Source organism: Mytilus trossulus, chromosome 8, assembly GCF_036588685.1.
Source record: "Mytilus trossulus isolate FHL-02 chromosome 8, PNRI_Mtr1.1.1.hap1, whole genome shotgun sequence".
Lineage (NCBI taxonomy): Eukaryota > Metazoa > Mollusca > Bivalvia > Mytilida > Mytilidae > Mytilus > Mytilus trossulus.
The window spans coordinates 2,046,572-2,073,363 of NC_086380.1; the positions used below are offsets into that span (position 1 = coordinate 2,046,572).

At 32.4% G+C, this 26,792-nt stretch overlaps 1 protein-coding gene across 1 annotated transcript in view; it reads left to right on the top strand.

Moving 5' to 3' along the window:
• Window positions 1–8,640: 8,640 nt before the first annotated feature.
• LOC134728107 (potassium voltage-gated channel protein Shaw-like) overlaps window positions 8,641–26,792 on the top strand; it is a 31,307-nt gene continuing 13,155 nt past the window's right edge. Inside the window, exon 1 of the mRNA XM_063592537.1 lies at window positions 8,641–9,528. Within this exon, the coding sequence (XP_063448607.1) occupies window positions 8,929–9,528 (600 nt within the window). The 5' untranslated portion in view covers window positions 8,641–8,928. The remainder of the gene's footprint in view (window positions 9,529–26,792) is intronic.

Consider the following 26,792-nt stretch of genomic DNA (forward strand, 5'->3'; position numbering starts at 1 on the left):
TCAGAAGATATGCACAATAAAATAACATGAAATAGTTCTCACACAAAAGAGAAATTAATTCAATCGTTGTTTTCAGGCAAAAGGTTAACTGTGATAATATCCATTATTAAAGCCAATAAACACTATTTATGGGTTTTAAATCACTATTGATGAAATATTGCACTCGGACACTTCTAGCCATCAAATAATTAAGGATTTTACATATTTTAACGCCGATAGTAATGTGATTTTGATGTTATTGTTGTCTTACTGGAATCAAATCAAACTCTTGATTATATAATACACAGCAATATTTGAGATAATCTTACAAAGTAGGTCGGTTTGATTTTACCTCAAACATGTTTTTTTTTGTAAATTACTTCTGCATTATTAAAAGTTGGAATAAACATGACATGATCAATGCAGTGATATGAACATGTGTATGGCATTTCATTGTGGGGGTTCTCTTTGCAGTCTGCGATTAAACTATTTTGATTTCTTTGAAACATCCATGGCAACGTTTTTCATTTAAAGAACTAAACCTTGCTACAAAACAGGATGAAGGCTAGTGGAACTGCGATTTTCAGCCTGTTTCTATTAAATTTCAAACCCGCAAAAAGAAATTCCAAAATTTAGAAACCTATTGTTTCTGCCTGAAGAAAACAAACAACCACCACACAAATAATACTCTTACATATTGATAATCGTATCCAATAAGGTCGAACCTACCTGCCATAGCCATGCAGTATCTTTTTCCTTAAAAATACAATTTGACTTTTATGCATATTCAGGACGCGTTTAAATTAACCAATTATCGATCCTGTATTATATATCCATGTATAATTATTGTAAAACTTTTCATGTACAACTGGTGTTGGTAAATAATTGTAAGTACAACCGTTTTGTTTCTATCGGATCACGTAATAAAACAATTAGTCTTTTATTTTGGTAGATATATGAGCTTTAATTTACGTTTGAAAACTGAAAATTCACTTCGGCCGTTGGCCTCAATAAATGTCAGTTGTTTTCAAATGTTTATATAAATATTCCACTAAAAATATTGTCGTTTGAGATAAATGAATGTTTTCAAAATTCATTTACAAATACACAATACAATATTTTATGAACATTTTCTTCACCCATGTCATATAGTTAAATCGTAAGTCATATTTATGATGCATAAAAAATTATAAGTAAATCGTCGAGTTAGAATCTGAAAAGATGACTTTTCATATGAAAATGGCTTCACCAAGTCAGGAATATGACAGTTGTTATCCATTCGTTTGATGTGTTTGAGCTTTTGATTGTGCCTTTGCTAACTTATTATTATAATCATTATAAAAAAAAAATATCATCACGTCTCTACTGGTAAACGATAAGCTAACATGATTGATAAATGGATGGTCAGGTTGTTTCCTTTACAATTGATGAATAGATGCATATATTCTTATGTATGAGTTTAAAGATAAAATATGGCTTATCATGAAGTATCATTCATTTATTTTCTTTGCAAGTAAAATAAGAAAAAGTCAGGAATATAACAGTTGTTATCCATTCGTTTGATATGTTTGAGCTTTTAATTTTTTCATTTATTTAGGGACTTTCCGTTTTGAATTTACGTCGGAGTTCAGAATTTTTGTGATTATACTTTTTGACAGATTTTCGGGTGCTTTGTTTTATAATGATGATGTTATTTTTTCTTTAAATGTGCTCAAGTCGAGCAAAGAACAATATCAGACTTAATAAGATCTCAGACACCCCCCCCCCCCCCCCCGAAGAAAGAGAAGATGTTAATGATCCAGTGACAATTTCATGAAGTGTATGTCTTATCTATACATGCTATAGAAAGCACCAAGGGACGATGTTCCATTATAAGTGTTGAGCGCACATGGTACTTGCACGTACACAGACATTAATTATATTATCAGCGGTCAACATTGAGAACGACCTTAATGTAGTGGGATATTCTGAATACAAATAATCCGGTTAATAATGGACTATTAGCACTTTAGCCTTTGTAAATTGGGAATATGTCATTAATGTATGGAAATTGGCGTCTCTTTTAAAAATAGTCAATGAACTTTCGCACCTTGTTTTACAGATAACAAAATATTCCATTCATAGGTATGTTAACTTGGAATATGACAACGCCACAACATAAATGAATTTGCAAGACAATTAAATGTTATAATAAACACAATACAAAAAAAAAGGAATCGTAAAAATTATTGAACCTTTATAAGTAATTTGCAAAACAAATTGATAAATATTCACATCAATAAATACAATATGCAAATATAATTATAGTTAAAATTGGTATTTTTTTTAAAACAATAAGTTAATTCAAAGATCCGCTTGTTTCCTTCCAATCGCATATAAATTTACTTTCTCGGTAAACATTTTTTTTTATACTCCAATACAATATGTCAACACCTCTATTTTCCCTATCATTTCCTTGAAAATGGTCCCTTTAACATGCCTGTTTAAAAGTGTTTTCTTATAGCTTAAATGGTTCGTGACCCCTTATTTTTTTCGACTAATTTGATTCACTTTCTGGAAAGAACAAAATAACAAAAATACGGTACTTCTTATAGAAACTTCGAAAAGGCCCGAACCACCTAAAATAGAATTTATGAGTGTCTTTATTACGTTTGACCGAAATCTCCGATTTCTAACAACACAGAAATAAGTTTGATACTAAATAGGTGCAATTGTCGCCTGTAGGAATACATATAACCTGTCGATTAACTTAATTGCCGAAACGCACTTATATGTTGTCAATGAGACAACTTACAATTTTAATCATCTCATAAAAGAGGGACGAAAGATACCAAAGGGACAGTCAAACTCATAAATCTAAAACAAACTGACAGCACCATGGCTAAAAATGAAAAAGACAAACAGACAAACAGACAAACAATAGAACACATGACACAACATAGAAAACCAAAGAATAAACAACACGAAACCAATAAAAACTAGGGGTGATCACAGGTGCTCCGGAAGGGTAAGCAGATCCTACTCCACATGTGGCACCCGTCGTGTTGCTTATGTGATATCAATTCCGGTAAATAGTCTAATTCGGTAGTTCATATTCATGAAAGGTGAGGGGGATTGTAGTTACGACGTAAGGAACATATCCGATATCATTTGTGAAACGGTTATTTCGAAACGGTTAACCGATTCGTGATGGCGTCCGTAAAATTTACGAAGGGATGATTTCAACTTCCCAACTATGAAATGCAAGCACGGTCATATTGTACCAATTGGTAGATATATACCCCGTATTCCATAAACTTAGCTCCAGACAACAGCAAGGGACAGTTCTTTATGACATGGCGGCTAGAAGACAACCATGGTACTTGCATGTGAACAGCAGTTATAATATTTTAGCTGGTTCATTCATTATAGGAAACTAAAATCATGAAATATATACTGATTTAGAACATTCAGTATGCGCAAATAACACTTGGTAATATGTGATAATTTGTGAAAATTTGCGTCATTATTTAGTCAATGAACTTTTGGTACTAGGCTGAATCATTGAGGAAATATTTCATTCTTTTTGTTGTCTCAAAAGAAGACAACATCACGACGTTACATGGATATGCAAATAACTTACATGTTATTATAATCAAACAACAGAAAATTAAATTGAGATATCTTAAATAAAGGCAACAGTAATATACCGCTGTGCAATTGTCAGAAATAGATTTAGCGAAAGTCAAAAACCAAAACCAATCGAAACACATCAATTATAGTAGGAAAACAACAGAAACACTAAATTGCTACATAAACCAACGGCAACGTACATAGAAACAAACGTACTGATAACAACTGGCATAAACCTGACTTAGATATAGGACGATGTGGTGTGAGTGCCAATGAGACAACTTTCCATCCCATTAACAATTTATAAAGTAAACCATTATTGGTCAATGTACGGTCTTCAACACGGAGTCTTGGCTCACACCGAACAACAAGCTATACAGGGCCCCAACATAACTAGTGTTAAACTATTCAAATGGGAAAACCAACGGTCCAATCTATATAAAAAGCGAGAAACGAGAAACACGTATAAATTACATAAACAAACAACAACTACTGTACATCAGATTCCTGACTTAGGACCGGTGCAAACAGTTGCAGGGGTTTTAAACATTTTAATAGTGCCAAACCTTCTCCCTTTTCTAAATAGTTACTTATGAGTACAGTACACATGGCTTATAAGTATATGTTTTGTAATAATTGATTCAATAGAAAATATTGAGCACCTTTTTCATATCAATGAACGAAAAAAGGTCACCATTTTGTTTCACTGTAATTTACAATTAAAATCAACGTTTTCGTTTGAATTCCAGAATGCCTGTCTGAGGCATAAGGTTCTGTATTCTCATTCTCTCTCTCCGTCAGTAGATATACCACTTTTGGTGGAATTCAGACATGCTTATGCTTCATGGAAGTTCTAATCCAAGATAGTATTCAGAAGGAAAAAATTAATATAGAAGTCTTTATTGGTTGAAATTCGCCGTTTATCATTAGAACTTTAATCAATATTATTGATAATTGTTTTCTTCTCTTTGTAAAGTGTCCCGTTGTAAAGAATTAGTCATGTTGGAAACAGGACACCGCGTTCCATCATGATAACCATTGTAGACAAATCTGTCAGCTTTCCGCTTACTTTGCACAACCTGAGCGATGTGATGTTTTCAAACAAACGTTTTACTTTTATAAACTGTGACATGGATGGAAAGGTATCTCAAAGACACTCATGCTTCATCTCACTATATCTATAGAACATTATACAAACTGAATCTATGGGATACTCAGCACTCGACAGGGATACAGGACAACATGCACTCTGTCATTAGAGGATGTAAAGTAGCCGACAAAGGAAACAGAAATGACATACAGAATTTATCATAAACTTAGTGCTTACGTAATAAACAAGCATTGTATCCATAAACCTGTTGAATATGTCATTGAACTCTGTGATAATTGTAGAAAGGATATTAGAGTACGCAGCTTAGAGTATAAAATCTTCCATGTATGACTTCTTATGTGACAATTGTCTCTTGTTTTACAATTATAAACTTGCTTGGTACAGAAAGAAAGACTACGTCCCTACATTAGCACCAATGGCAGGGGTCAATGAAACTCATCTATACGTAAAACGTAAAAACCAGTTAACTTTTTTCAAATTGAAATTATCTTAGAACTAATCACCTAGTTGTGCATAGAAACACATTTTTTGGAGAGAGTACTAGTAATTAGTTTAGAATGTGGGTCATAAGATTTTTTTGTACTTTGGTATGCCATGCTGATGAACTTGTAAGCCCTAATTTCTTTTCATTATTTTTTATTCTACTTTTTAAGCTATGTTTTGGTTTACTGTTGTAAAACAGATTATCTGTACAAATACTGACTGACATAGCTTCACATATTTAAATGCACATAATTATATAAAAGAGGGACAAAAGATACCAAAGGGACAGTTAAACTCACAAATCGAAAATAAACTGACAACGCTATTGCCAAAAATGAAAAAAAAACAAACAGACAAACAATCGTGCACATGACACATCATAGAAAACTAAAGAATAAACAACACAAACACCACAAAAAACTAGGGGTTATCTCAGGTACTTCAGAAGGTTGAGCAGATTCTGCTCAACATGTGGCACTCGTTGTGTTGATTGTTTGTTAACAAATCCGGTAAATATTCTAATTCAGTAGATCATATTCATGAAGGGGAAGGGGATTGTAGTAACGACGTAAGGAAAATATCCGATATCATTTGTGAAACGGTTATTCTATAACGATCAACCAACTCGTGATGGCGTCCGTAAAATTTATTCAAATGGATGATTTCAACTTCACCATTTGGAACTCTTGGTTTAATAGCTTCTTTGTGAGCAGCAACCCTCTTTCAAGAAAATCATGATAGGAAATGCAAGCACGGGAATATTGTACTAATTGGGAGATATACACCCCGTATGCAGGTGCTGCTGGAATGTTGCTACTTAGAAATGGAAAGTTCACAATTGGAAAGCTGAAATCATCTCTTTTGTCGTAAAGTTTTGTTTTCAACCGACCCTTATTGTCATTTCTAGATGTAAGTTAAGATATGAGGCCGACTGTATCTGTAGTAGCCTAATCTCTAGTTCGATGGGATAGATGAGTTCCACATAGTCACCAAATTTTGTATTATTTAGTGAAAGAAAATCATCTATATAGCGAAAAGTAAAATTTAAGGATATCGCTAACTTCTCATTTTTCTTCCTAAGAAGTTCCTGCATGAAGTCAGCCTCATAATAATAAAAAAACATGTTTGCAGTTAGAGGGGTACAGTTTGTTCCAATTTGAATGCCGACAGTCTGTTGAAAAACACGTCCTCCGAACGTAACAAATATGTTGTCAATCAAGACACCAAGCATCTTGATAATAACAGTTTCAGAGAATGTTTCGTTTGAATCAGAGTGATCTTTTATAAAGTAGGATTTATCAATTCCTAAGACAAAGTACTTGTATCTACGTTGGCCATTCTTTTTTTTATGAAGCATAGTTTTTATAACTATGATTGTTTATGTTCTTCAACTTCTTATTTCGTGAATTTATTTGGCTTATATACAGCGTTGATATAATAGCCACTGATAAATCTTACATTCTTATTTAGGGGCTAGCTCAAGCCCGACATAGCATGTGGGATTTCTTCTCTGTATTAAAGACCCATTTTGACCTTTGGTTGGGTTATTGTCTCTTCGACATATTCCCAATTTCGATTCTCAATTTTATAATGTAGCTATAATGCACTTCTTGTGTAACAAATTATAGTGATTGAGTCTTTTTCTTTAGATGCAGTTCTTGATTATGATGTACATCTACTGCTGTCCAAGGTTCATTACTTTTCATGAGATTTTGATTGACAACATACTTTTCTTACATTTGGAGGACGTGTTTTTGTAACAAACTTTCGGCATTCCTATAGGAACCAATTATGTCCCTCTTTTTGACGACTTATTCCTTTATTTTTAAATTCATACAGGAACTTAGTAAGAAGAAACATAAGAAGTTAGCATTTTCCTTTAACTTTACTTTCCGCTGTATAGATGATGTTCTATCACTAAATAATACAAAATTTGGTGACTGTGTGGAACGCATCTATCCAATTGAACTTGCGATAAAGGATACAACAGCTACAGCTAAGTCTGCCACATATCTTGACTGCCATCTACAAATGGAAAATGATAGTCGGTTGAAAACGAAATGTTACGACAAAAGAGAAAAAATCATCTTCTCAATTGTGAACTTTCAATTTCTATGTAGCAACATTCCAGCAGCGCCTTCATACGGGGTATATATCTCCCAAATGATACGATATTCCCGGGTATGTTTTGGCTATCATGATTTTCTTGATAGAGGGTTGATGCTAACAAGGAACCTATGAAACCAAGAGTTCCTAATGGTAAAGTTGAAATCATTCCTTCGTAAAAAAAATATTGACGCCATCACGAGTTTGGTGACCGATATGGAATATCCGTATCACAGATGATCATCACCAGATATGTTTCTTATGTCGTAACTACAATTCCGTTCCCTCTTCATGAATGTGACCAGCCGAATTAGACTATTAACCAGGTGTCACGTATAGCAGGACATATTACCCTTCCGGAGCAACTGAGATGACCCCTAGTTTTTGGTGGGGTTCGTGTTGTTTAGACTTTATATTTCTAGGTTGTGTTTTGTGCACTGTTGTTTGTCTGTTTGTCTTTTTGTTTTTAGCCATGGCGTTGTCAGTTTGTTTAAGATTTATGAGTTTGAATGTCCCTATGGTATCTTTCGTCCTCTTTTACAGTCAAAAACTGGCAAATTTTAATATTTAAATAGAATATTTCAAAATCCTGCTCTGGTTACTGACTTTTGATTTGATCATTATAAACAAAATCATTAACTCATCCGGGTCCAAGATATTATCAACATATTAAATTGGAAACATTTTAGAATCAGGCTCTGATTTTCACGTAAAATAATGAACGGTTGATCCTCAAAGTATTTTATACTTGTTCTGTTTGAAAAAAAATCTTTCAAACAGTCTTTACTAAAATTAAAAATAATCATCCACCTGGGATTGTTTAAAATTAGAAGCTTTACAAATGTTATATGTCAAAAACTATGTGAGAGCTGAAAACAGTTTCTTTTTTTATAATCATCTCGAAACGATACCAATACAATTTTAAACAAACCCGGCTTATGTTACAAAATTTCCTCATTTCCTTACTATATACCGACCGTTAAAGATTCCCATAGGTAATCAAGGTAGTTAAACACCCCCTAGTAGTACCTTATTTCCAATTCATAGTACACCTTCAACCCTAAGCTTTTTCTATGTTGCAATTATCTATATACGATTGCATTCCTTATTATTTTCAGTTTATAAATCCCAATACAATTTGTATCAACAAAACAGTTGATCATCGCTAGAAACTTGATAAATACTCAATAATGAAAGGTTTGTCCAATGAAACACAACTTATTACATTTAACTGCGAGTTAATTTTCACATTTAATCAAAAAATCAATCGGATTTTTACCATCGATTACATATGATCAATAAAAGGTATAAATGATTATCAACTTTTTATTTACTTCAGGTAGAATATAGCATCTTTCCGGTGGGCAGGTGTGCGGCTTTTATTCTTACACTCAGCATTAGCGGAACACGCCACACAATTAATCAACGTTCTGTACGTTTATCGACTGATTCAGACCAATTACAGAGTGGCTAGGTATAGAATGGAAGGACTAAATATGGAGAAGGAAAAACGTGAAACGGATTTAAATCAACGGTGATTTCTTAAAGCGATTTTATGGACTTTATAATGGATTAACCTTACTAAGATTTTAAATTAAATTATGTAATTTTTAAAAGCAACTTCACCATTGTTCAAAATGTTGCGAAAGTTAGTTGAGGGCCAGGGTGGAAATTCCCAAAAGAAATTTGTAAATATTACAATGGATGAAAATTCCAACGTTTCTGATAATGAAAATTCATCTAAAGAGGATGATATAGAGGAAGATGAAGAACACGACGACGATGATTGTATTATCATCGACGTCGGAGGTACAAAACATAAAACACGGATGAAAACACTGTCAAAAATACACACGACTCGCCTCGCTCGGCTAGCAGAGAGAGCCCGATCATCAGGAAAGAGGGAATTTTATTTTGATAGACATCCGGATTTATTTCCATACATTTTGAATTTTCATCGAACAGGTAAACTACATGTACCTTTACATGTGTGTGGACCGTTGTGGAAAAGTGAACTCGATTTCTGGAAGATAGATGATAAAGATATACAGAAATGTTGTTGGGTACACTATATCAGTTATGAAGAGACTTTAGAAATGATAGAGCACTTTGAAAAAGATGATCGCCATACTAGACTTGCTTCTCAAAAAGTGCCGGACAATGCTAAATTTTGGCAACGTTATAGACCAAAATTATGGCGCGGATTACAAGACCCCTATTCTTCAAGAGCTTCCATGGTAAGATCATAACACAAATAAAAAATCACGAAATATATAAAAAAAAAAAAGTATTTTGATATATGTTTGAATTTAGCAAGCTTAGGGAACAAATATTTATTAAACTAAACCCGATTAAAGCATGTAGGTGTACTGACTAACGTTTTAGCTATTTAAATACGACCGTCCCAAAATTTTCTGAATTAGACGATTGTGCTTAGCCCCATACACGACTTATTAAATCATGAAATAAAAACAATGTTAAGCACATTTGAATAATGACCACGATTAAAGGATTATTGACGTCAAATAAAAATATATATTTTCATCGTACAAGATCAACAGTTTAACAAAAAGGGCTATACATATAAACGATACTTATGTTCTACCTCGCTTTACTCGTCCGAACATAAATTATTTCTTATGCTATGTAAAGAAACAACAAAGACTAATATGGCAGGAGATACACACCAAACAGTTTTAATATAACATTTCAAAATACATGTATGCCGTGCAATTGAATATTAAAGTCCATACACCATGCGCTATTGTATTATCTATATAATCATCTCAACTGTTCTACTAATATCTACAAAAAGAAAATACAAAGAATTAGGATTTATATAAAGCATGATATTTCAATCTAACTGTAATAAAGTTGTCGAACAAATTTGGTGTGTGAATTCTCGATGAAATGAAAAGGGCGCGTAAAACAGTATATAAAGTCCAAAAACCGAATTACTCAGTATCTCGCAACAGAAATAGAAAGAAATCTCAAAAAGAAAAGAAATATAAAAAAAGAGATACGCAGACTTCCGATTTCTATTGTTTAGACTATGCAACATACTTTTAAATGTATTGTATTGAAATTGCAAGCCTTTATATGTCACAAATATTTATAAACTAGATGACAAGTTATTTGTCGCTTGTGACGATATGGACCTCGTCTTTCAAATTCATTATTTCTTAGAGGTTTTGGAACTAGCAGTCGGTGAATCTGAATAAGTATGATAAATGTATCTCTAAATATAAAACTCCCAGCAGAACATAAAATAAGAATGAATGTTTAGCATATTTGAAATTCAGAGCACAAAACATGTCTAAATATATAACACGTGAATTTCCATATTTCGCGGTCACACTCCAAACTATTCCATTAAGTGTGCCCTGTACTATAATATATATGAATTATTCATTATTGTTTATTTGGCACAATAACAAAATTGTGTTAATAACAACATGTTCTGAATAATTAATTGACATAAAATATATTGTAAAATATAACAGTTTGTGTTGTAGTTAATCTCACCATGGAATTATAAAATTGACAATATAATACTTCCATGATCTCACTGACTCTGTTACTGCACTTTTATTAATTTTATTTATCATATATTTAGTACAAAATACAGCTATTTTGTATATCTAATAAAGGTTCTTTTTTCCAGTCTGTATCACCTACCCTGTATCGCATGCCCCGTATCGCATACCCCGTAACAAAGCAAGAAAAAAACTTGCCGCAGCAAGAGGGTTAACTTAAAGCTTTGAAACAAGACAAAAGCAGTACTGAAGGTAACCCAGTGCTATGGATCAGAAAACAGTTCATAAAATATAATACTCTTCTGTTGAAATATATGATAAAGCGTATATTACATTGCAAAATCCGTATCACATGCCGTATCACCCTCGACCAATATCATCCCTCGGCCCTAAAGGCCCTCGGGCTGATATTGATGTCTCGGGTTGATATTGGCGTAATGTATCCTGGCCTGCATAAGATGTCTTCCTAAATCTTGGATTGTAAAAAAACAGAGAACCAAAGGTCCAGATTTTCTATCAAGCTAGCACAATTTGATGCAGGAATACAGATATTTAATTTGAATTTTCATTTAAAAGAACCAATTTTTAAGAATATAACTTATAAATATTAATATTTTTGCAAATGTTGATTATTTTTGTGTGTTAAAATTTTTTATTAAATTGGCATTTTAAGGGGAGGTAACTCTAAATCTGGCCTGCTTGACTGTTTTTCTCCCTCAGAATCTCAACAGATGAACTTCTTCTGTGAGACATGATATTGTGTCCTTTATGCATGTTGGGGGAACTAACTACGAACAATGCGTAAGATGTTGCATAGCATTACTGTCGATGTAAAGGCAGGCTGACACCTATAAGTTTCAAATATTCAAACTGTTTTTTTTTGTAAAAATAAATAAAAATAAAACAAAATTATTTAACATTTGTAACGTCATCTATGTTCAATATTATGTCAAATATCTGTTACAATGTACACATACTAAAATAATCATATCTTTTCCTTGTTTTTTACCATTTTTTTTCAAATAATTTCTCTATGACGCTCACATCATACAACATATATCATTTGTCTTTTTCTCATCCTGCGTAAAGTAAAAACAAGTTATTTCCTCTGAATGTAATTCACACTAGGGTCATTCTCATGAAGTCCATTTCTTTCTCTGAAGTTAAAAGTGTCACAGCTTCATGAGTTTATTTAGAGATTTTAACAATAGTATGGCCAATTTTGGATGGCTCTATATATTCGATGTATCCCTGTCTTTCCATCAAGCGTAATAGTCTTTTCTATTGTTAATTGTTCACATTGGTGACCAGTCGAGGCCTCCTGATCTTTTCTATTTTTAATTGTTCACATTGGTGACCAGTCGAGGCCTCCTGGTCTTTTCTATGTTTAATTGTTCACATTGTTGACCAGTCGAGGCCTATTATAATTGCATACCATGCAGTATGTGTGTTATACAACTTTGGTACCGGACGGTCTCTGGTTGATAGTTGTCTCATTGGCAATCATGTTACTTCTCCTCATTTTAATTTTTATACACAAAAGATAATATAATCGGCTCTCCCTGGACACCATGTGCGAGTATGGGCTTGAGGAAAGGATGATTGTCCGTTAGAAGGGGACGATAAATGGCTGACACGTGTTAAAAGAGAGCCATATCTCATGCACGTAAAATACACCCTTGTAGATTTCGAAAAAGAGCAAGCTCATGCCGCTACAAGGCAGCACTCGCACCCGCAAAGTGGAAAAGGTTTTAAAGGAGTTGCAAAACTTGTTTCCCAATCCACTATAAATAAATATGTTTAAACTAAAGGATAATATCTACAAATGCATTTTTAGTTGAAATTCCATAATTGACTTTTCACAGATATCCAGCAACAATACAAGTGTATGTTATATAATTGCCATATAAGGTAACTATTATAACAGCTTATTTTTAGAATACTGCGTTATTTATTAATTATTCAATAATACAAGGTTTCGATTATGAAAAATGCCGATATTTAATTGTAGGATATTGTATTACTTATTCTAAAAGTTCAATAATTATGAAATATTCATAGCTCAGAATAGTGCTGGCTTGTTTTGTATTTTGTTTATAATGACTTTCACCTTTTTTTGTGTAAAAATCTATAAACATAAACAGCTTTATCTTAAATTGAATCTCAATAAAAGAACAACACATGCAGACTCATTACAGGAGAGCATTAAAGACAAGACATTAAGTAAAATAAGACAATAGTTTTTGTAATATAAGGATATTGTATTTCGTAAAGTTTTCTTTTAATCTGGTCTACATTTACACTCTAAGAAGGTCAGAAGAGGGGTTCTACATTTACACGTTGAAAAATATTGATGAGAGGGTCTACATTGATTTCACACGCCGAAAAAGTCAGATGAGGGGTCTACATTTTCACTCCTAAAAGTCAGATGAGGGGTCTTCATTTATACGCCGAAAGTGTCATTTCCTGTCATTGATTAACAAATGTAAATCATCATTTGATCTGCATCATCTTAATTCATATGGGCCGAATCAGTCAAAGCAATGGTTCTTCTTTGTGGCTCCCTTATTTCACAGTACGATTTTGACTTTTATTATTTTTATTAACTGGAAATGATAAGCAAAATTTCAAAACGCTTTAAAACCCCATCTATAACTCAGGGTCAACTTAAAGGTTGCATTCATCTGCAAGATAGTCAATTATTGTCTTGCAAGTCATGAATACATCAGTTATATTTTGGGCTCGTTTTTACAAAACTGTTTGCAAATAGCGAATTACTATAATTACAATTTTTCATATCGTATTTGTGTTTTATAAATTTTCAATTCTGTTCTTGTACCTTGAACAACAAATGTATTCATAATATGTTTTCGTGCTCCACGTTTTCCTTACAACAGAATTACTATAACTACCTGTGTACGTGTTTATTTAACACCGTTTTGTCCAAGGTTATAATCTTTACATCTCCCTCTTTTGATGGTATTGTATTTATATTGTGCAATAGATCAGATGCATTCGTTCAGTGTATGTTTTCTTTTGTTACTGTTTTGATATTGCATTGATAATCAAAATGTGCATGTAGATAGAAGTTTTTGTGTTCTGTTAAATTGTTCTTTTTAAAATTGTTATACGATGATGACTGCTGTATCTATATTTTGACTATTTTATTTATTGTGTCTGTTTAGTTAACGCATCAATGTAAACATATCGGAATTTGATGAGACCGTCATCAAAGTGAGAGGGTTAGGGCTATAAAACCAGGTTTAATCCACCATTTTCTACATTTGAAATGCCTGCACCATGTCAGGAATATGACAGTTCTTGTCCATTCGTTTTTGATGTGTTTTGTTATTTAATTTTACCATGTGATTATAGACTTTCCGAATTGATTTTCCTCTAAGTTCAGCATTTTTGTGATTTTACTTTTTGTACTTGCTCTCAGCCAGGAACCTTTCGTTCAGTGGTTGTCTTTTGTTGATGTGAATCATAAGTGATTCTTGTGAAATATAGATTAGATCGTTGTTTTCCCTGTTTGAATGGTTTTACACTTGTCATTTTTTTTTAAATTCTTTATAGCGTGATGTTCAGTGTGAGCCAAGGCTCCTAGTTGAAAGCCGTACTTTGACCTATAATGGTTTGTATGTCAACATCGTTTATAATGCCCCTTTAATTATAAGGGAATCATTTCAACAGAGACTTCTAAAGAACTGCAATTTGCACCTAATTTCCAAAAGAATGTTCCTTTTCCTTTCTTTATCTAAAAGAAGATCAAAGCAAGATGACTGGCTACATTTGTAGATAGTGAACAAAAACAATGACATTTTCTTTGTCTTTGATGACTTAGAAAGAATGTTTCCACTCAGTGTGTGAATTTCAATATCAATAAAACTCTAATCGAATGTTCTTCTGAAGCACGTTCTGAAGATGATATTAACATTAAAAATTCTTTGATTGACCTGATAATTTACATATTATACACGCTAACAAAAGTTGATAATGGGTAAATTGTATTCATCAATTAAGTCAATTTCTGTTAAAGCATGGATGCCATTATTTTTTTCTCTCAATAAAATGATCAATGATATTTCATAATAAAGGTCAATGAAAAATAAATAAACAATGAAAACAACGTTTTCATATCATTTTAAATGGTTATACATTATTCAAACAAGCATGCTAGAGTTTGTTATTGATGTATCTTATTTGATTGTAATACTTAATTCCCAATTCGAGAAAAAAAAGCCAAAAATTTTTATATAATAGGTAACTTAAGTGTACTTGGTTTTATTTATTAAAACTTTACTTGAAACTCAACTCATGTCTGGCATTGAAGTCATAAAACTTTCGAATCAGTTTTGTATACTCATACTCCAAAATCAACCAATCAAAATGGTGGATTTCTTGTTTTGAGCATGATTTTTGTGCTCCAAATACTTCGACCCGGCTTTCAGACGTGTAATCTTGACGGTATCTTCAAATGTATGATATTCGTCAGGTCACCACGTGGTACATGGTTGGCACTGCTATGGTTGTTGCACATATGGCTAGAACTATTCATGCAACTATACGAAATTAAAAAAATGCAAGTACGGGTACGTAATATGCGGTTTTTAATTTATTAGCTGCCTTTATTCAAAATTTGATAACGGTGACTGACTGTCTCGAGAAGAGCAATATCATTTACCGTTTTGATGTAGAGGTAGAATCTACACGTATCCATATTGGATACTTCAAATGAGAGCATCTGCCCTGACACATTAATAAGGTTAAACAGTGAAAATGTGTAAAAAGAAAAGAAAGATATATCAAAGGTAGATTCAAAATTCACAAGTTAGAGAAAAACCGAAACAATTATGGAAAAACGAGCTCATGTGATCAGATCCTGTCCAACATGTAGCACCCGTCGTGTTGCTCATGGACTTGGTAAGAAGATTTAGCTTTACGGATCATTCAGTGATGTCTCAATGAAATAAATGAGGACGACACTATCATAAATCAAGATCTCCCAATATCAATCATAATCAAAGAATGATATCATTTTAATTTAGTTTTCAATAACAAGTCAATGGCCATGACAGTTACTTACCAACATTTTAATAGGAAGATGGACAATATGTATTATTCAGGTCTCCCGTGCGGTTGTAATGAGTAAACCTTGATGATCTACTATAAAGACGTGTTATGATTGAGATTATTGATATCTAGAAACTAATGACGTCTTTACACCAGTTCATTTAATACTAATAAAAAGATAAAAATACATTTAATTAACCAAAAGAAATCTGTTCTTTGAAGACAACTGTACTTTGTTAACTTTGGACATATCTTTTAATTACTGTAACAGTTCCCCAACGGACACTTTGTACTGCTCTTGGACTTACAATTAATCTATACATGTATATAAACGGAAAGTTGGGACCATTGATTTGCTTGAAATTAAAGTGAAGTTTCATTTAACAGGTCCAACGAAGTTTTTGATATACAAAACGCATAGCATTTCTTGGTACAATAAATTTCACTAAATGTAAAAATTAAGTTGTTTTTGGAAAAACGCAGATAACAACGAATTAAAGAGGTAGAAAAGTATAGTTACACCGTTCACATATTTGACTTATGAACAACAAATAAATTTAGTTGTACATATATATATAACGAGTGTAAGGCCGTGTTCACACCAAACGCCGTGTAGAGTAAACATGTTTACAATACACCAGTTCAGGGAAACAATGCGCATGTGGAAGATCGATCGTGATTTTGCGTTATCGACTAATTAGATACGAGATTTGATAAACTGGGGGCATTATCAGTTTATTGATTTATCAGATCGGCATCTTTATTACTGTAGTCAGATTCATGAATTTTCAAGAAGTATATACATGCTATGGCAAACCATGGAAGTAATATTTAGAAGGAATAACAACGACTAATTAGCATGTATTTATAGCATGCTGAGCTCTGTACTAAAGTCATACAATTTTATCCAATTATAGTCTCAGCGGTAAGACCCCTTTGGTTACTATCTGCGTTACCGCGGTTGTAAACTGGCATCTTGAATTTCTTATCAGTCACGTGGTTTTATCGAGTCTGTTAATTATAAAGTACCTGTGTGACATCCGCAGTTAATTAATAAGAAGGTGGCGCTGTATCATATAAAACATCTACCTTCCAAAAGAAATCGTATGACGTAAAAAACTTGAAAAACGGATGAAAATTGTTCAAACTACAGCAGTTTAACATGGAAAATTGTATTTGATTTAGCTTATTTTTGCTTTTTACCGTTTGTTTTAAACTGTTCTAAAAGTATTTTCCGGTTAAAAGCGGATCCCGAGTTAAACAGGTAAATACCGACGAATCGATCAGGTTTCACATGATGTTTAACAAAATAATGTAGGCAAATGTAGGCATATATTTTTTTACTGTTGAAATGTGCAAAGTTTATCGAGATTGAATAAAATAATATTTACTTTCAAGTATTCTAAATTTATGTATATGTCAAAAATGTCATTGATTGCATCATTGAACCTGGACAACTAAAACGGGGATAATATTTTCGTAAATATATATTTAAAAAGTGTTTATTGTGGAATGCTTGTATTAATATAATAAGCTATACAGCAAAACATATAACAAGCCGACGAAATGGGCTTGAATCTATCTGTCTTACGGTAAATTCATTTTTACACAAATTAGTTTATGTATCAAGAACTTAAATTGAAGGATAGAACCGTTAAGAATTGTGAATATTTTAATTGATAATAAAGGGGGTCCAAACGTATTTTTGTACAATCATCTTCTAAACTCTATACGGAAATGGTTTTTTAATTGTCTGTTAATATTAAAATTGAAATGACACAACTTTGTTCTCCAATTTCGTATGTGAAAGCTGTCGGTTTTAACTATTAGGATCAAACTAACAAAAAATATGGATAAATTGGACTAAAATAAAAATAGAACGAATGACTTTTTTCGGCAGAGTACATCAACGGAATGTAACGATTGACTATTCGGGTTACTTTGCAAGTATATTCGACAAAAACTTGTCTGTTCGTAGTTCTCCGTGAACACGAAAATGACCGATAAGTGTCAGTGATTTGATCGATCACATGCGGAGACTAAACTTCCATGCTAGATATTGAACCAATTAACAAGTTATTGAAAGATGGGCGGTAACGCAGATGAAACCTTTGAAGTGAAGTCGTTGTTATTCCTTCTAAATATTACTTCCATGGGCAAACTAAAATATCTACAATATATGACAAAAATAAATAAATAAATATAACTTGTGTCGATTTGGCCAAGAACAGTAGAATAAATATAAAATTATATACGCACAGATCTATACGTTGGACATGATAAAACAAAATGATATTTGTCCTCCAAAACATTCATATTGCAACATATTCTATTTTCTCTCTGAGTATTTAGATAACGACCAACTTCAACATTTAATCTAAGTGTGCCGCTACGCAATTTTGTAATATAGATACATTAAAATGAAAATATAAGTATCTTTTAAAGCCATGCAAATACTAGTTTATATATATCGTTTGTAAATACAAAGTTTGTTACATTATTTTTAAGCTGAAGATTCTACTGACATATTAAAACAGACTATTTTGACCGTTATGTTCATTAATCTTTATTACAAAAGGAACGGTTTGACATATGTCACCTGACTTATCACGCATAAATGGACAAATTCATGCTGTGATGTTCACTTAGCAGATCGTCTGTATATTCAAGAAGGTACTGATCTTGGGTCATAAAAATAAAAGTCAATCAACACCTAGGCCATATGGTATCATAAAGTTTTACCTTAAATCATTAATCTCACCAGGCGACGGTAAGACACAATTAATATACCCTTAAAAGTCAATTTCATGTTCTGACAGTTAGGTACCATTAAAATATATATTCAAAATGCTTGCCCTGATTGCATGCGTGTATTAAATTTACATAAAGATTTTTGTGCTTAATTCAAATGCATCGGATATTGACAATTTTTGAAAGGAAGGGTATCTGGGTCGTTCAGCATTTTATTTTGATATATTGTTAAGCATACATGATATTGTATACAGAATATCTAGTTAATTTCAATGAGATTTACTAAGATATTTTTTTTGTTGTATGTTCAGAAAGTATAATAAATTAATTTTCACACATGTATATATACATATATAGTTTGGCATTTGATTATATACTTTTAATGAACAGTAATGCGTATATTTTTTTTTGTGTCAGAAAATTCACGTTAGTAGCAGAGACATATATATACTAGTATACATGTCTCTGTTAGTAGGTAGAAAAATTATACTAAATGCGAAAAAAAATAATGTTATATTACAGTTACTACCCCCCCCCCCCCCCTTTCGACAAAAAGAAAACATTTGTTGCCATTTTGTCGAAGCAAGGAGGTCTTTAAGAATTATGAGTGAAATAGCTGCCTACTTGGATCTTTTGGCATACATCCTTCTTTCGCGAAAGCAATACTTGGCGAAAGCGATACTTAGCGAACCTAGATTCCGCCGACTACTTCAGCATTTAGGTTCAGTCTGTGCTTAAAGTTTTGTTTTATATCAAAATCGTTGTCAAACATAATGGAATGTCGGGAAATTGGGACAGAAGCTTCTTTATGTCTAAAACACACGGTATCCAGGACAACATTTTGCAAATATTTATTTTCATTTTTCCGTATTTTACTACTAGATGGACTTCGTTTTTTCCTTAACAGTTTTAAAATTTCATGTTTTGTCTGAGGTTAAAGATTTTCATGCAGTCATCAATAACCGTTTTGTTTAAACGTCCAGTTGCAAGTTAAATGCATATCCATGCAGCTCAACGGATCATGATAATGATATATGAATATTGAAACTATTTTGTTCTACATTGCGCAGGACTTTTTACTCGTTTGTTCAAAATGCAAGTCAGAGTAAAGACATTGTATATATATATATCTTATTTGTGGGTGCGGCTTTTTTGCTTAGAGTTTAATTCCATATGACGACCAGTAACTGTTTGATGTTATGGGAACTTATTTTTTATGGTTTGAACAAGGAACGTATATACTGTTCCAAGTTTTAGCGATCAGATTATTTATACAATATTGAAAACATAACATTTATGAACCCATGGGTATTTTTTATTGAATACATCGCATAATATCATTCATTGCGACTATGAGTGATGACCAGCAACAACTTTTCAAAAAGCTCCGTTTTTCATGACAATCATATGCATGGTTTAGATTGTTTAAATCTATATTTTCCCGACAAAAGCTAGAGAGAATGAATAATGTAATGTCACCAATGTATGATATACTGTTTTGGCAATTAATGCCATTACGCCATTATGTTTCTGGAAATTATTCTCAATCGCCAAAAATGACATTTCTGCACATAAACTTCCTCAAAGTTCTAAACAACCTCTAATGACTTGAAGGATCTCGTTCCTTCTTTAGAGGTCCTTCTTTATCAAATTTTTCGTTTTGGTTATTTGCAAGCCGTAATTTCAAATTTCTTTTCCAATTTTCTCCCGTAATTTTCAAACACTATGTCTCGAAATTTTTCACAAAAATTTTGTTTTACTTTATTTGATATAAACATAAACAAACAAAAAACAGATGTCACTTAATTGCAACGACTTCATAGGTAAACGGGAAAGCGGCGGGCGTTCTCATTGATGTTTACCATATATATGACTTTGCCCCCAGTTCATCCAAATCTCGCATATTCTCGTATGAATTTTAATTAAACGCTTGACCCACTCAGGGGGGTGGGGGCTGGGAATGGAAATATTTCGATCCCCAATTTGATATAAAAAAAATGGTCATACAGATGATAAAAAACATATTCTGATTCAAGAGTTTCCCCATACATTATAGTGTTAAACATTGAAAGAAAAGTATTTGATCACCAGCATCGAAAAAAAGGAATAAAAACGTACGCGCGAAAAAAAAATCTGCCTCACATAAAAAAAATAACCCTCCCCCTTTTTTAAGTAAAGTGGTTGATTCTTTATGAAAACCATTTTTATAATTTGCAGTAGTTTGAATACACTAGAGATGTCTCGATTACGCATTACAAAACGTTAGCTGCAGGGTGCTTACAGCCGAAAAAAGGATTGAGATATTAGGGATCACTACATTTTTATCTTTTCTGTTCGTTTCAAATGGTATTTCTTCTCCAAGGAGTATTTGGTAAAGGAATGGGTAACGTTTTTTTTTAAATTTATTTTAAGTGTTATTAAACGGATCTGAGATACTAGACAAACATATCATTTACCTCACACTTTTTTAGTCATGCATTTATGCGTGAATCGTTGTTTGAGTAAAGACCATTGGCGAATATTTGTGTGTACGTCAAGTCGATTCGGGAAGACCTTTTCAAATGAATTAGGCAGCAACTGTTTACTTCATTTTTTGTGGAAGGGGGGGAGCAGAGGTAGGGGCGTGAGCTATTTTTTTTTCAGGACAAATTTTGGTGACAAGTCGAAATCAATTTAAGCATTATAATCGAGAGGCAGCTGAGGGTGAAACAAACAAATTTTTTTTCAGGGCCAAAAACTGAAAACATTTTTCGTTTCCAAAACAAAATCCATAGCTCACCATCCCCACCCCCTTGCCTTTATGTTTTATAATCAACTATAATATGTCCCCCCCCCCTGGAAAATTTCAATTGGTTGCTGCCTTATGGGTTCGGCAATGATGCTGCTTTGAGTCTTGATCAGGGATTAATAAAGTACGTTAAATTTTTTTAACAAAAAAACAATCTGTAAAATTTAGACAACAATTTCGGTAAAGAATTATACTAATAATTATCAAAAATATCAATTTTACTCAAAAATAGTTTCCCCTTAAATATATACACGGTAAAACTAATGTCCTAAATGCCTAGTTTTGTGTACACTTAACCTACACAAGGACTACATTGACTATCGACTGTGTGTAGATCATGAAAACATGATTTAAACTACATGTAAACATTGAGTTGTATACCCTATACGCTCATATCTATTATAAGACATGAATGAATACAATATATATAGTATTGCCGATAGCCCAGCAAGCATAGTGGACAACGGAATTTATTAATTTATTTACATACATGTATCTCAATAAATATATATATATATATAAACATTGGAAAACAACAATAACCACAATGACTCCTAATAGCAAAAAACCTTGAAATATCCTGTTAGGTACAACTTAGCTAGAAAAAGTAAACCTTGTACCAACGAGAGCTAAAATATAGCCGACATGAATGTAAACATGTAACTAAATACATACATAAATAACTCGATCATCAACGACCTCGCCAGCCAGGAACAACCAAACAAAACCCATTAATGGGGTAAACTGGAAACCTGGGTCCGACCTCATGCGACAAGTCATCTCACGAGACATACTCAGACGAATATATTGTTTTGAAAAATATATATAAATGCATGTATCAAATTATATACATAATTTTACTGGAACTTGAATGTTGCCCTGTCTGCGGCGGGCTAGAAAGTGATAATATCAGGGAAAACATTTCCCGCTATAAAATTAGTCACGTGTCTTATACCTAGTGACTTAAACTTATAAAATTACTACGCTAGTACCGTATATACAATAATTTCTCCCTATACTACGAAACGTGAGAAATTATACTTATCAATGGGAACGCAATTGTGTTTAGTTTACGTGTGAGTCACACTAACACAACACCGAATTTAGGTCAATGTGAACACGGCCTAACATAACTCACATCGATGTAAAAGGAATTAATGTTTATACTATAAACGCATAGAAATAAATAAACAAATAATATAGAGGAAAGTACTATTATTGCTCTTAGCTGACTATGCGATATGGGCTTTGCTTTTTGTTGAAGGCCGTATGGTGCCCTATAGTTGTTAATTTCTGTGTCATTTGGTATCTTGTGGAGAGTGATCTCATTGGCAATAAAACCACATCTTTTCTATATTATGCAGCTTAAATTATTATTTAAACTTTCAAACAGAGACCAAATGACATAGAAATTATCAACTAACTATATTAATCATAGGGCCTTTAACAATGAGAAAAACCCATACCACATTGCTAGCTATATAAAACCCTGATATAGCAAAATGTAAAACAATTCAAAGGCGAAAAATAATGGCCCGATTTACGTACTAAAAAAAACCTAATATGATTTACAGCAACAAATGACGACCACTGAATAGTGTTCACAGTCACACATACTGTCTGTGTGTGTGTCGGGACATTCTTGGTTATTTAGATTTTCTAGAATTAACATGGGGTTGTTTTTTTCAAAGATATAATAGAAGTATTATGAAATGATCTTATATGACCTAATAACACAAACCTAGGTTGACATTGTGCAATACATATATACAGATCATTATAAGCCGATCTTCTACTTCTAGCACTTTTTGATATTATATTTCTGCAAATCATGATTAATCAACTCGATTGGTATCATTTTCATAAATGTGTCTATTCTTATTCAATACATTATGTACTTCTAAAGTTCTCATAATCATATACAGACAAGTTTTTGTTCCAGTCAGGAATTCTATGGCAGTGTACTGAAACATCCCCACAACAACAAAAACAAAACCCACCAAGTACAGATCTAAGTGTTCTCGCAGTTATTGACAGCTAGTTCAAAGCCCATAACAACTATTAAAATTAGAACCAATCATGCATCGAAGACCTAATATCAATCAGTACCCATCCAACATCCAATTGATTTAGCGTAAATACGTCATTAACAATCAGAGAAAATCATGACTTTGTACGTATATAAGTAGTTTTAACGACTTACATGAGTCGAATTAACGAGTTTACTATACTAAGTCGTTATAAGGAGTTAAAAAAAAAAACTCCCCCATGAAACGTACCGGCTTGCATACGTAATGTAAATTTAATTTCTAACTCTACTATTTACAAGACCGTTTTCTTGTATAGCGTTCTTGCAATTTGTTTTAAATTGTCATGCGAGATTTCCCATTTATACATGTACGTTCGTTTTATCTTATGACCCAGATGGTGATGAGCTTGAACTACGCCGTTCTGTTAAATTTGTTGTTATCAGTGTCGTCATCTTGTTTGTTTGCAATGACTGATGATATGCCAATTTCTTTTAATTAAAACTTAAAATGAGCAAAAATGAAATACAACTTGCAATATGTCACTATCATAATGACTTTACTAAATTATGACAGCCATTTTTCTGTTTCCTAGGTTACTGTTAAAACATATCAGTAAACAATTAATCGTAACTGTGGACTAAAATCCGTTGTACAAAAATGTCAATATCATTGTATACTGAAGATAAACTCATGACAGCTTTTTTATGAAACATGTTGAAAAACTATTGAAATTTTACCAATTAAGAGCTTTTATCTCCGGAAATGTAATCGTAGTTATGACCAGTTGATTAAAGAGAAAGTTCTTTTTATTTACAACTATCACGACAATTCGTTTGATAAAAAAAACTAATTACGATGTTTGTTGAGCTGAGGGTCTTGTTGTGAGGTTATTTATTCTGTATTCAGTTCATTTTTTGACTGACATTAATGATATATTCTGTATTTTGCCGTTTATTTTAAATTTCGATCATTTATTTCTTTTAATTTTTGAGCACCCTTCACTTACTTTTGTTTGCCCGTTTTCACTTTTTCATGTTAATACTAGATATTCTGTGAACCCCATTCAAATCCTCATTTTTTCTTCTCTTGTCAATAATAAAGGTGAACATACTGAAAATAGATATTCAAGGACACTACGTAAGAATGATTGAAATATAAAAAAATTTTATCACGAGTGTTGTAAGCTACTTATAAGAAGGTACTCATAAGAATGTATAAGCTACTTTATAAGAATGAATGACCTGTATACCAATATAACAGAATTGTCCTTACTTTGCATCCTCAAATATTATAGAGCCCCCTCCCCAAAAACAAGAAATAAATAAAAATTGAAACCTCAGAAAACTTTTTATTCGTTATATATAGTTTTCCTTTATGACATTTCTCTATAAATATCAGAGTAAATCTTCGAAATCTGGTAAAAGACAAGTTTTCTAGGCAGCCTTTGTATATTGCTTTGTATATTTGCAATCCTACCACATCTTCTTTTTTATATCTTCTTATAGAGAAAACAACTCATAAACCGTTACAGAACTTAATTAAAATAATTTAAAATGGAATACAACTTCTTATTTTAAAAATTCAAATGACGACCCTTGCAAGTTATAGAAAGGCTTCGTGTCTCGTTTAAACAAAATCACCGCCAATCAGAGTTAAGGGAAAAGCAAAGTCTTTTTTTTTTATTTTTATCAAAAAGATATCCCAAACAAAGATACAAGTAGAGCAATGCGTTACAAGCTAGTGTATCAACACTATAAATAATTAAATGTAACTTGACATAAACTATTATAGTATATAGTTATATATATATAGGTTAATTGTTTCACCACAATAGCCAAGTGTTACAAATCTTTTGTTCTTTTAGTTCTCGGTCCTATGAGAGCACTATAATTATTTCATTATGAGTACATCGTTTAAACATTTATATGATTATGAATTCCTGATGCTATTGAAAGTAATAAGATATGCATTTCTATTTGTTATTTATGAATTTATCAGAACTGTTTCACTGCTCAACTTTCACGTCAATTATAAGACAATTTTGTTTCTTTGAGACATTGGTTGCCAAGCAATACTTAGCTTAATGATCTGTTGATGACCACGTTTCGTTTCCGGTGCATGATGGGTATTTCGGAAACCTTGTTTTTCAGCGAATAAGGCGTTGACTTCTGATCTTTTTAAAATTCAATCACAGCTTGTATCTGATTGTTGAAGGCTGTATGCTAACATATTGATGTCTTTAGTTTAATTCTATGTTTATCTCCTTTCATAACGATGACTCTTCTGCGGATTGAAATATACAAATGCGTACTGAGTTCTTTTTAATTTGTTTACCAGTTGAATGAGTTAAACTTGAAATAAAAGAAAAAAAAAAGTTATGTGTTTTAAATAAACATGGCCGTAAGAGTAAAAAACATATTTTGCGTTGTTAAAAAAATATTGAGCAGACAAGAGTTAACTACATATAAATAATGTAAAGATGTTCTTTTTATTGCGTTTAGAAAATCTTTTCAAATCATTGGTATTTTTCATAGTTTTGGGGAAAAAAGTTGTCATATAAATAATTTAGAGCGAAGCATCTCCCGCCAAATTAACGACTTTTTATGTCTCTAAAAGTAGAAACGGAATTTTAAGTTGGTGACAAATTGGTATACTAGTATATACTTTTATTTTTTTTAATGAACCTTGTTATTTTGAAACATAGCAATCATTATCCTTTATGTCCATTATGGTTTAACTTGATTTAGCTTCCATATTTTTGGTATTGAACTCTTCGAGAGTAACGGGCGATGCAATCGGTTCTATACGTGTGTATTAACGTCACAACTTAATTGTATATGCCCCCGCCGCCATCCGAGTGAGCATTTAGTGTTACCCTTGTCCGTCCAATCGTACGAACGTCCTGTAATTGGTTTCCATTCCCTAACTTTAGTTTTTCGCAACGAAATGTTATGAAACTTTTACTCAAGTTCGAATTTGGGTAGCATTATTTATACCATTTGTTCAAGTTACATGCCCGTTTTTTTTACGTTATATACAAGCGGGGGAATCATACGTGTCCAATGGAAACATTTTCAATTTATCAATTATTATGACGACAATCTATTCATACGATTCGTTCTTATATAACACATACCAATATAACACATTCCCTAGCCATGCGTTTGAATAGAAAGTACACTCACTGTTACAAGTTTATATTAATATTAATTAATATTTTAGTATGTATTATCCATTAAAAATCTAAAAAAATCATCTAAATGACACACTAGAGAATTGACGCATGAGGCGCTTATTGTAATCAGTGTAAAATATAGGACATA